The 12,842-nt window shown below is 40.5% G+C and overlaps 1 protein-coding gene across 13 annotated transcripts in view; it reads right to left on the bottom strand.

Annotated features, from left to right (window-relative positions):
* NRG1 (neuregulin 1) overlaps nt 1–12,842 on the bottom strand; it is a 215,107-nt gene that overhangs the window by 111,787 nt on the left and 90,478 nt on the right. For 4 of the 13 annotated variants that reach the window (XM_036838714.1, XM_036838716.1, XM_036838715.1 and 1 more), the window contains exon 5: nt 767–1,414. The exons of 8 other annotated variants lie outside the window; for them this stretch is intronic. In XM_036838714.1, the coding sequence (XP_036694609.1) occupies nt 767–1,414 (648 nt within the window). Of the gene's footprint in view, nt 1–766; nt 2,165–12,842 lie in introns of those variants that run through there. One more of the 13 variants, XM_036838723.1, reaches the window with a different exon arrangement.

Here is a 12,842-nt window from a genome sequence, read left to right as displayed (position 1 = left end):
ATCCTTTCATGCAGATTTGTACCACGTCCTGAATAAAATAAAACTGCCCCATAATAAGGGCTCAGCAACTCAAACTACAATCTGAGCATGACAGCAACCGTCTGACGCTGCTGAGAGGTGAGCGCTATAAACGTCTAAAGATTTCACGCGGTATCAGGAAGAACCAATTACAATACAAACGTCGGGAGAAGCGGTTTAGGGAACAGGAAGAAGAGATGGAGAAAGAGAACAGGCAGCTTGGGCTGGCTGGGAGGCAGAGGGTAACAGAAAGGTGAGGAGAGGTGATCGGAAGTTTATATGGGAAAACAAAAAGACACAGGATCATACTGCTGCTGTACAGAAGTCATGTCCATATATATATATATATATATATATAGATAGATATAGATATATAGATATATAGATATAGATAGATAGATGGTCTGATGTTTTAATCTTAAAAAGTGTTAGAAATCAGTGGAATGTAACTGAAATTCAAGCATGGCTCCCAGACGCTGAAGTTTTGGGTCCCCCCACCCCAGATTTAACAATCCAGGTAGAGGGAGCTGCTGCTAGAGCATCAGTTCTAACCAGCAGTTGACAAGGTCTTTTCATTCATCTCTCCACGCCACCCCGGAGCATCGCAGTCACGTGATACACTTAAACCAAACCGTGCCATGAAAATCCAAGAAGACAAGGACACAGCTACACACGCTAGAGAACACTTCTGAGGACCTCAAGCCCACCCCTCTCCTTTACACAGCACCATCCGTCTGTCTCTACTTACAGAGTTTAGGAGCAGTCTGGAGATTAGTTTCTGTTGCTTGTGGCTGAGTGGCTGCCTTGGGTGTTCTCACCTCAGGGCTCCGAGTGGGTGAAGGGAAGGATGGAGCAGTGGATGGCAGGAAAGAAAAAGCGAAAATACGGTTCTTCGGGGTGGGTACCGCTGAAGGCTCAGAGGACACAGCGGCATTGTCAACTCGCACTGTAACTTGAACCTCAGTTTCAGAGTGAGCCCTAGAGACAGGTGAGGTGTATGCCTCAGATGATACCCACACAGCTGAGGCAGCAGTTGGATCCAGAGAAATAATAGGGTCCTGGCCTAATCCTCCGGGGTCAAGGTGAGTGGGAGAGTCATACTCAAAAATCTTGTCCACAAACACCCACTTGAGGCCGGCGATGCAGAGGCAGAGGCTGACCAGGCAAGCCAGGATGGGGATGATGCAGATTTTCTCTGAGTTGAGGCAACCTCTCAGGCGCTCAGCTTCCAGGCAGACACAGCAGGGAACCGCCAGGCCCACGAGTCTCGGGGACCTCCCATCTTCGGTCTGGGTCTCCGGCATGTCTTCTGCGGCCGGAAGCCCATCCAGAGATGGGTCTGCACTCAGCTGAGTGGAGGGGCTGGAGGACCTCTCAACAGCGACCTCGGACATGTCTGGGGAATAAATCTCCATCGGCTCACCTCCAGAAGGCCTGGCCTCCCGCACCGTCCATTACCATCCCCCAAGCAAATGATACAGCATCTTACAGGGGGAAATCGATAAGCCGTCCAAGTCCAAAGCCATTACCAAAAGCAAGAGGAGTTCAGGAGGAAAGCAGGCGAAGAAGAAAAGAAAGCCTCTAGCAACTACCAAATTAAAGTATATTGTAATTCTTTACTGCTGTTTCTGGAGCACTTTTGCAGTTCTTTTAAATGCTTCTCCAAAGCATCCCGGCTGGTCAAGAAGGACAGAGGCCAAAAGGGAAACCGAGCTGATCTGTTGGTCAATTAAGTAAACCAGTAGCCCAAACTGAAAGGCATGTTTCTCACCTCGAGCATCTGAAACTGGGGTCTGCTCAGATGGAGAAAACAACTGTCATGCAGGAGAAGTAAAAGCAAAAGCAGGACCGGCGGCGGCGGCGGCGGCGGCAGCAGCGGCGGCGGCAGGAGAGGCAGCAGTGACAGTAGCAACAGCATCCTGTTGTGTTACCGCGACGGCTGAAAGGGGCTGAATCATTACAGAGCAGCAGGTGCCTGCCCTCCGAGCATCACGGCAAACGTCTCATCGCAGAGGGATCTGAAGGCGAGAGCGCGGCCAGGAGGGGCGGTAACTGCGCTCCCCGCCCTGCCTCCACCCCTCACCCGGCAACCAACTCCTCTTTGTCCTTCCCGAGCGCTCATTCACTTTCTTCCTTCGCGGCTCTTCCCTTCTTCGCCGTCTCTCTCCCTGCCTCTCCCCTCCTCCTCCAAAAGCGTTCTCTCTCTCTCCCTTTCTCCCTTTCTCTTTCTTTTTCCTCCCTCCTCTCCCACCCGCCTCCCTCCATCCGCACTCCGGGGCTGCTGGCTGGTCTGAGTAAAATCAGTACACCCAGCAATGCGGGACTGCCAGTGACTTCCTATTTTATCCAATTAGAAGGAATAAAGGCCATCAAATCAAAGAGAAGCTGGCAGGCACCAGTTAAGCTTAGTCCCCATGGCCCCCAACCCCGTTCGCCTCCTTCTCTTTTTTTTTCTCTCCCTCCCGAAGCTGCCCCAGTCTTCCACCCCAACCTTGCTTGCTCTAAGTCTTGCTGGCTCTCTTTCCTGCACCCACTGTTGGGTCAGAAAAAGCCAGCAATCGATGCTAGCAATCTAACAAAGCTGGGATGGGGCGCAGGGTGGGGGAGGGAGGGATGTAGGTGGGACCTTATGGGTTGGACCTGAGGCTTGGCAAAGTCTGATATCTGATTCCTCCCTAGAGAGGTAAGCTTTTCAACAGCAATTTCTTCCTGCCTGCTGCTGAGAGATAGCATTCCTTCCCCAGCCCTCTAATAAGTTTTGTACACCAAGAGGACTGTTATTACCTGATTTTTCAACCAACAGCGAGAACATTTTTTTTTTTCTAACCATGGACAGTTCTGCCTTCAGCCCTTTTTGCAATGATTGTGGCAGACTTGGTGATGCCCAAGCGTGAAGTGCTGAGTGTATGTTGGAGGACGGGGTGCCAGGGGAGGGGAGAGAGGTTCATATGTCTCCACTCTGGTCCCCTTTAAATTTCCATTGCCCTGCCCCACTCACAGCGGTCCTGGACTAATGTCCAGCAAACAAGAAATGCCGGTAAGTAACAGAGCTACAGAGGAAGCAAAGGCTCCCAGTTCATCCTGAAATTAGCCTTCATTGTGACTCTACACTGTTGGAGGTTGAATTCCCTGGGCACTGTAATATATACCACATGTCTTCAGCTATAACCGCGCTGCAAGGATTAAGAAGAGTTTTCTATAAGAGCATGCCTTTGGGGTTAAGTCTCAGTAGCTTTACCTTACAGATAGTTTCGATGCTGACTTTTTTCTTTTTCCTTTTAAAACAGCAGTGGTTAAAAGACGGGAAGAAATGCACTGTGCTTTAACGGAGTCCAGGCTGCCCTGACCCTCCAGTTCGTTGCGTGTCAGCACACACGATACGCATCTGAATCTTTAATCCACACTTTACTGTGACTGGACACCTGAATGGTTTCCAAGGAACCATTTTGCTCACATATGTCAATAGGAGTCTTAAAAACTGTCTCTAAATCCATACTACATAACCATCATGTGAGTCCCAGAAGCAATAAAATTTAGAGCTTAAATCCTGAGAGAATCTGCTTTAAGCACATTATGTTTTGTATAGCACAATCTCCACTGCTTTGAAATATTTTTAAGCTCTGAGTGGGCATGAGATAATGTTATCATTTCTTTCAAAACTAAATTAGCCCGTAATTATAAGTGATTTAAAGGGTAGTAATATCTTAAAATGTGTTTGCAGTACTATCACTAACAACAATGACAAAAGCCTGAACCAGTTTGCATAATTGTAATTATGACTCTGACAAACTTATGGGCAAAATGAATTATCCTTAAGTTCATCTCTGTATAACCTGCACTTATATACCAGTAACTGGTACTTTAAAATAATTCATATGCCTACTTTCTAGCTTTAACTATTTGATTTTAAAGCAGAGAGATTTTTCTTAAAGATTCTAGCAATGGACATGGAATTTCACATCACAGAAAATCTATATGGAGGCATTTACAGTATTCCAACTGAGAGGTATTAAGATTTTAATTATCAATATTCATGTAAATTCTCAAAATCAATATAGGCAAGTAAATATTTGTGCTAAATTAGAATTATTTATAATTCCTTTAGATATCACCCAGGTTAAATTTGGGGTACTTAACTCCTCAATTCTGCCCCAAACCAATATTTCACTCAAGTATAATATACTGGCGTTTCACCCACAGCCAAGGTCACCTAGATTTCAAAGACCAAAATGGGGTTCAGGTAGCCCCATCAGGCAGGTGAGAGAAGACACTGAGAACAGTTACCCATAGTTAAGAAGAGGGGTCCTTCACTTGCACCAATAACAACTACTCACCTCACCTCGATCATTAAGAACAGACGTACTCAGCAGACAAAGAAATTACTGGGCACTGCTCTAGTTGTCCTATTAAAGGTGACCAACACTTCCAAAGGAAAAGAACAGATTATGTAAAGGCTAGGACAGAACTTCGGAGACAGAATCCTGCCGGCTGCCACAGCTGTTTTTTCCCCGGGACTACACAAATCAGACTGTGGGATGTGCATGTGTCCTCCCTGGAGATGCAGCCTATGAACACTGTGGCTTCTTGGAGCTAAGATCAGCTTGCAGGGAGCCGGCAACCTTTAAAGTTGTTTCCCATCCAACTGGAAGGTAAACCTCATTGAGGAAAGGGAGTAGGACAGGAGGTAAAGAATAAAAGGAATTTTCCATTAGTTCTACCCTTGAGACTACGAGTCAGAAGTTGCCTTCATCCCTTTACCAAATCTCTATAGCAATAAAGAAGTGAGAACAGGGTAGTGTGAATAGGATTAGGGATCAGAATTTCTTCCAACAAAACATGCATGTTTGTAGGAAGAACTGCAAGGACACCTCACTTTAACCCTTTAGGCTCCATCTCCAATAAAGCTCAGGAACACCCATATTTCCATGTCCCTTTAAAAAATGAACAAGAGACAGATTTCTACTACTTTTTAAAGCCACATTACCACCTCCTTCATAACAACAAAAGCTACTTTTATTGAGCTCCACCATTGTGCCAGGCACTCTGCTAGGTTCTCAGCATACGTGATTTCTGACCTTCGCTAATCCTGTATAGTACATATTATCTTGAAAATAATTTTTAAAAAATGGACTCAGGCAGCTTAGATAACTTAGCCATGGACATACAGCTCTTAAGCAACAGAACCAAGATTGGAACAAAAGTCTGACTCATGCTCTTTCTGCTGAAAAATACTGTTTCTCGTTTTTAATCAAAAGAAGGCATCTCATTACATATTGCTTATCTATTACTTCAACGGGAAAAATAAGTGAACCAGAAAGTGTAACAATGAAATAGGCATTTTAATTTTACCTTCATGTAGTTGGTAAATGAACTTAAAGGTGCCTAGTTTCCAAAACAAGAGGCTTCTAAAATTCTGCCTAGTGATTTTCAGAAGTTACAAGAATTAAGCATAGGTTTTAAAAAAATATGATCTATTTATAGTTTAAATTGAATGAGCTCTTCCACAGTCCCAGTTCCGGGATTTTCCTTGGAAAGCTATTTCAGTTACATATTGCTATGAAACAAATTGCCCTGAAATAGCTTAAAACAACAACCACTGTGTTATATCTCACTAGCCTGCAGTTTACTGGGTTCAGCTGAGTGGTTCTTCGGCTCCATTAGATGTCAGCTGGGGCTGCCATCCATTGAGGTGTAACTGAGCTGAAACATGCAAGATTCACGCACATGACTGGCAGCTAATGCCACATGTCAGCTGGGAAGACAGCAGGGGCTGTTGGATGGTGCACCAACATGTGGCTTCTCCATGTGGCCTGGGCTTCCCACAGCATGGCAGCTGGGTTCTGAGAGGGTGCAGCCCAAGAGAGAGGAAGCGCAAGCTGACAGTCCTCCTTAAGACTGACTCTGGAAGTGGCACAGGCTCTTTCCACCGCATCCTGTTGGCTAAGCAGTCACAGTGCCAGCTGAGATTCAAGGATGGGGGAAATAAATCTTGCTGGAGAGTGTGCCAAAGAATTTGCAACCACCGTTAATCCACCACGGCAGTAAGGAAGTAAGTGTTAGTAAGTCAACCTGGCTCAAGAGGAGACTCAGTAACGTAGAATGGAATTCGGCAGAACAAAGTCAGAACACACGTTGTTTCTGATACACAATATTCCAGCTTCCTCCTAAGCCAGCTTCAGTGAAGGAAGCAATCCTATTTTATCATCCAGTAAAAAAATACTCAAATTCCTCTGCTACTTCAAGTCAAGCTAGGCGACAGCTTCTGCATTCATTTTATTTATTTTACTATCAGAAATATTTAGCGTAACTCTAGGAGATAAAAGAAGATGAAAAGAGGATGACCATATTATGTAAACGTATTTTCTCTTTTGCATTTTGTTTTTGGTGTGTTGGCTATTTCACTCTGAAAACATTTATCTCTGAAAAAGTTTACCCTTGCTCCTTAAGTTTATGGCTGAAAACGTAGAATTTACTTTGTGGTATCTAAAACCATGACGACAGCAGTGATTACATTTTTGGATTCCAATCTTTGAAGATGACTATGTATACGTTGTAATGATTTATTCATTTGCTAATGAATTATGAAATCATGATTTTCACAGGAAAGCTTCAGGGCCTAAAAGGATCCCTAAAACTTGCTGCTTCTTATAAGAGGACCAAGTACTCAAATGGATCCGCTATCCTCCCGCCATCCATCTGGAAATCTTCCCCATCTCACATCTCAGCTCCTCCATGGAGCCCCTCCCGCGCTCCCAGGTCACAGACACAGCATTCCTTAACGCTACTTTTGTTGGCGCACAACTTCCGAGGTGTTATTATTTAACTATGTTATGTATATAGGACTGAAGGATGTAATTTCTTTGAAGGCCAGGAGGTCTATCGGTATCTGGCTGTCCCAAACTAGAGCTGTGCTATCCGTTCAATACATACATTTTGTTCGGTTTTATTTTTAATTGCGATTGAATTACACAGATTACGGCACCTCTAATAAATTGGCAGACTTTTTTCATGTCCATCTATCTATTCAAAATACCCTCTATACGCCCCTCCGTTTTTTCAAATCTTTTAATGTCCAGTTCAGATACGTGCTTATCAAATTTTTATGACTGTTCCCAAATGCTATGCCTTTTATGAATTTATCTTCATTTAGGGAAACGCTGTTACCCCAACTATGCTAAACTCTCAACTACCACAGATCATTTCAGTGGACGGAAAGTTGGGAATCACCCAGCATTTAACTGTTTTTCCTGTAATTCTCTCTTCAACCAAACAGAAAAGTTCTCGGAGGGCAAACCAGGTCCACATGCTCTTTGATGTTCTTCTACATTGTTCATAATGCTAAACAGGTGAGATGAAACTCAGCTCACCTTACTGGGCAGGTACTTTTCTGCCCACTTGGAGGATGAGTCAAGACTCTGATTCTACTTTATTCTTACCCAGTGAAAATTATCTCAGAAAAGACAATTTGACTTAATTGTAAGAATTATTTTGTGAGAAGCTGTATCTAATATTTGTTATTGACTCTGGGTCTGTGTCCTCATTTTGTAACAAGATGATCAATTTACTCTGGCACATTTTGTTCTTTATAAGTTTAGATCCTTTGATCTTCAGCTACAGCTCAAGAGACAGTAAATGATGTCAAAGATGAGGATGTGAGAATTTTATATAGAAAGATGTTTTTATTAAATCTGATGGTTATAATGTGTTTACTTTGAAAGAACCTATTATTTTCTCACTGCCCATGAGTAAAATCACTAGTTATATACAAATGGTTGATTTTGTTTTTAGTTTTACACATCACCTTTCTTTTACAATGACCCTGAACATGTTTGAAGCTAGATGGAGATGGTGGTTGCACATCATTGTGATAAATGCCAATGAATTGTTCACAGTAAAACGGTCAATTTTATGTTATGTGAATTCCAGCTCAATAAAAAAAAATTACACTGCACACTCATCATGGTTTCAGCTTCCCCAACATTTACTGTTAAAAGGAAAACATAGTCTATCTGACCACTTTTACTAGTGGATTGCACTAAAATAATGAGACTTTGTCAGGTATAGGTTGCCCTTTCTTCTGCAAAATCTTAGTAGGTCATGTAGCATTGAATCTCTGACAATTATTAATTAACTAAGAACTCTAAATTGATGCTGATGATGCAATACTGCATCCCAAGGAACTCAAAAGCACAAAGATATAATAAATTGATGTGTCATTGAGAGTTTCAATTCAAAAGAAGTTTTATGAGAAAATGAGCAAAGGCTTAGCTTATAACTCTAGCTCATTTTATGTACTCAAAATATTATTTCTCATTGCTCAACAACATTCCATTCCCGTATTTAGAATATACCAGAAATATGAGCAAAAACTGGGGAGAGAGTGGCAGTTATTTGAACTAACTGTATTTTCAACACAGTGTGCTTTGTTTTGAAATATGTGATAAACTCATCACCAGAATGTAAATTCCATAAGGGCAAGCACTTGTGTCTGTTTGCATCACTATATCCCTACTACCTAGAACATGCCTGGCACACAGAAGGCACTCAGTTAAGTATTATTGAGTTAATGCATCAATATGGAAACTCTACTAAAGAGGGATGTATAAACTACGGAAAAAATATCTTAAAGACATGGATATGCCATACAGAGTTTTATTTGTGTGAATAAATGCAAATACTATTAAATTATGCTGTGTATGATGGAAAGAAGGAAAATCATCTTTATAGTGACTACTCTGAGGTTATATGGATGGGTGGTCATTCATGTTTAATAGAGCAATATATGTGGAATCAGTTGACTTGAACAAATATCTTTGCTCTGTTTCATTAATATTCACTACTATAGGTTCACAGCACAAAGCAGCACAGCTAAGAGATAATTTCTGTTTGTTTGTTTTATTCTTAAATATTGTGGCAAATGTCACAAAAATACAAGGGATCATCTGTGTTTTTAAGTGCATGTACATGTATAAACTTATTTAAAGAAAATCATAAAGGCTGTTCTTTGGTGCAGTAAGAGAAATTAAACATAAGGAAGAAATACCTCTGATAATCAATGCTAATTTAATACAAATTCAGTAAAGTTTCAAAACATGGAAGTTTTTGAACTTGATTTATACTTAGGCACTAGCTATTTGTTTATAGCTCAGTTGCTGGTCAGCTGACTCTATAAACTGGTCCCCAGATGAATCAAAAAATGTAGTGTAGAGCACCTCACTCTTACAAATGCCCTAGAAATTTGTTTGTTAAATCTTCTGTTCCAGGTAGAAACTGTTGAGCATGAGGTAGTCCACATGTGAAGGCAGTTATGAATTACTCATAAGACAGTACCATCTACTCAAGAGATTCTGAAACGTCACATAAAGCCACGTATAAAATAAGCCCTCACAATTTACCTGAAATAAAGGAAGCTTGTGGAAAGGAATGATCTGAATTGTTCTACTTTCAAATACAATCCAAATTCGTAAATCTGAAAAGACTTCAGCCAGATGAAACATTTTAACAATATACATTTTCCTTAGAGTCTACACAGTTCTCTCCTTGTTGCTGATCAAAAGAAAAACGTAAAGCTCCACCAAAGGGAAAAAAGGGAGTGATAAAAATATATGCAGTTTCTAGAACTGATTTGGCATTCCAGTGAGCCGTCTAACCCGTGATTCTGTTGTAAGGTCATAAGCCTTACGATACTCATACAAGCGGAAGTATCCCATTTAAAATCAAATGCCAGCTCTATATTTTTCTGCGATTTCTCAGTCCAAGGGCTGGGAACTCTTTCTGCATTGTTGCAATTTTTATTACTTTAAAACTATGAATTTGAAAGTCATAAGACAAAAATGTCTTATGATTTGACCTCCCATTCAGAACTTTCTATCATAAATCGTACCATATATTGCTAGAGTCAGATTTGTTTAAGAATGACTTGTTTCTTTTCTCTCTATCTCTGAAATTATGTGGAGTGAAAGGATGTAGGCTTAATGCAAAGATGAACTGTAATCTCAAGAATAGTTAGTTTTCAATTTTTCATTGACTATTGGAGCTGGAACAGCCCTTACCCATGAATTTTATCTTATAGAAAAAGAAAGAAAAAAAAAAAGTCGCCGAAGATAAAAATAATCTGCCTGGAGCAGCAAAATTAATTTCAAAGTCAAGACTGGAATTCAGGGCTATTGCTCCTCCTCTTTCAACTCATTTCTACAAAGGGAAGCTCTTTAGTTATGTACTAACCATGTAGATATCCTTGAGTTACTGCCAGAGAATGGATGGTTTAGATTTTCCATCATTACTGTCATGGGTTATCTCTGTAGAAACATCTCACTTTGACCTTTTACTGCAACTGTTCCTACTTGAAAGTTTAATCTATATAATGCTCCCATGACCACTTTTGGTCACAACTCTACTGAATATTCAGACCCTTTTTCTGGAGGTTATTAAGAAATGAATATTCATATTTAGACACCTTCAACAGCATTTCATCATTAAGGGGACACACAGAATGTGGGCTCTAATCGCTTACATGAGAAGGTACAGAATAAAGAACCTAGAGATTATCATACTAAGTGAAGTAAGTCAGAGAAAGACAAATATACGACATCACTTATACATGGAGTCTAAAAAGATGATACAAATGAACTTATTTACAAAACAGAGATAGACCTACAGATGTGGAAAACCAACTTATGGTGACCAAAGGGGAAAGCGGGGGAGGGAGTTTGGGATTAACATACACACACTACTATATATAAAACGGATAATCAACAAGGACCTACTGTATAGCACAGGGAACTCTACTCAATATTCCGTAATAACCTATAGGGGAAAAGAATCTGAAAAAGAATGGATATATGTATATGTATAACTGAACCACTTTGCTGTTCACCTGAAACTAACACAGCACTGTAAATCAACTATACTCCAACATAAAAGAAAAATTAAATTGAAAAAAAGAAGGTATAGAATAAAGAAACTTTAGTGAATGGAAGGGAGCTTATCCAGGAAAGAAGACTGTCACTCCAAAATAGGGATCAGCCCAGTATTACTGCGATGAATGATTCAAACACATACAATATCAAATGTTGTCAATATCTGAGAATTAGTGAGCCAGGCTCACATCCTCTTTTAATCTGGAGAATTAGAAGTCTGGGACACGGGAAGGAATGATTGTCAGGAGCAGGAAAAGGAAGGCTTCTGATGACTGAGTTATACTCTGAAATACGATGACTAGAAAATCCCAGGTCCAAATATGAAGACTTATTCCAGAGAAACCTATATTCTATTTGTTGACATAATCCATCACCTATATATTATTTTAAATAATGTAATAAGACATATACATCATGCATGCTGGAATATGTGGAGACAAGATGCATTCACATATGCAACTTACCTGAAATTGCATCAAAAATAAAAAGTTCATTGATAGATAAATGGATACGTATTTGATAAAGCAAATATGGCGACTGTTAACACTGTAAGATCTAGAGATTGGGCATACATTGTTTACAAGTCATTCAACTTTTCTGGATGTTTCAAAATTTCATAATGAAATGCTAGAAAAAGTTTAAAAAGACTTTTTCATGGCTGTTTCTGACTACCATATATGTAGTATGTTTTATTATAAAAACTCCTAAGCCGATGCCAAACCAAATAATCTACCAATTCCACATTCGGTAACCTGCACTCAATTATTCTCCTTCCTCCACTGCACGACGCCTCCCCACCCACCTTCCCCCACCACACTTACTTTAAGATGAATTCCAAAATTATATCAAGAATATAAGATTCACCATAATTTGAATCATTATCTAACGACAATGGAGTATCTTTATGCGACAAACCATTAGCTGCTGCCGAAAATCTAAGAGCTTTTCCTGACCCCACCTCCCAGACCATTCATTTATTGAGAAGGGATTTTTCTTTTTTTTAATGTGATACTTCACTCACTAGGGATTGGAACATCTATGAATAACATGAATAGGGAAATTGTACAGTTCATTCTACTGACAAAATCAGAAAGGTTGGACAGTAAGCTTCAGTTTGTTGAGAAAAAAAAAAAAAAAGAATCCTTTTATTGTTAACGACACTCCCATCCTGAACGTATCTTTTTCAAAGATCAACTGGTCAGTGGACACTGTAAGGCCAAAGGCTCTGATGTGGAAGTTGAGTTTCTCCACTGCTGTATTTCCCACCCAGTTATGCATACACATATTTTATAAAACTATTAAATATTTATGATGCAGTACAAAGCCCCTCTAAAAGCATATGTATTTAACTAAATCATGTCACTGACAGCAAGAGGCATGCACAGCAATTTAACCTAGCAGGAAAAGTACTTCTTTTACATCTCACTGCAATGCAGAGAGTTTCAACCATACGCTTATTTCTGTCCCCACATACCGTCCGTAAGAAGGGAAAGCTTAACTTAAGTGGTTCAAAGGGCTTTTAGACAGGCTTCTCAAATGAAACATAAATCTTTTGAAGTGTTTCTCAAAAATTCCTTCCTGAGGCTTTGCCAGGACTCTGTCACTAGAGGTCAGACAAATAATCCATCCTCAGGTTGTCTCCTTAACCCCAGGTTAAATACCTGGATTTAGCCCCATCTTTTCTTCTATCACCACGTCCTTCCAAATGTTTGCCGTAGTCTATCACTGACTGATGTCAAAGGCATCCAAAAAGTACCCATGTCCAACTGCATCCCTCTCAGTCTTCCCTTTACCCACAAAAAGACTCCAAGTTTCATATGGGCATATCAAAAGTTAAATTATTGTTAACCACTCATATACTTTAATACCAAAGAATCTGTTGAGACAAGTACTACTACTTAAGCG

This window comes from Balaenoptera musculus, chromosome 21 (assembly GCF_009873245.2).
Source record: "Balaenoptera musculus isolate JJ_BM4_2016_0621 chromosome 21, mBalMus1.pri.v3, whole genome shotgun sequence".
NCBI lineage: Eukaryota > Metazoa > Chordata > Mammalia > Artiodactyla > Balaenopteridae > Balaenoptera > Balaenoptera musculus.
The sequence above is the reverse complement of the archived record's forward strand: the minus strand, read 5'-3'. Positions and strand labels throughout refer to the sequence as shown.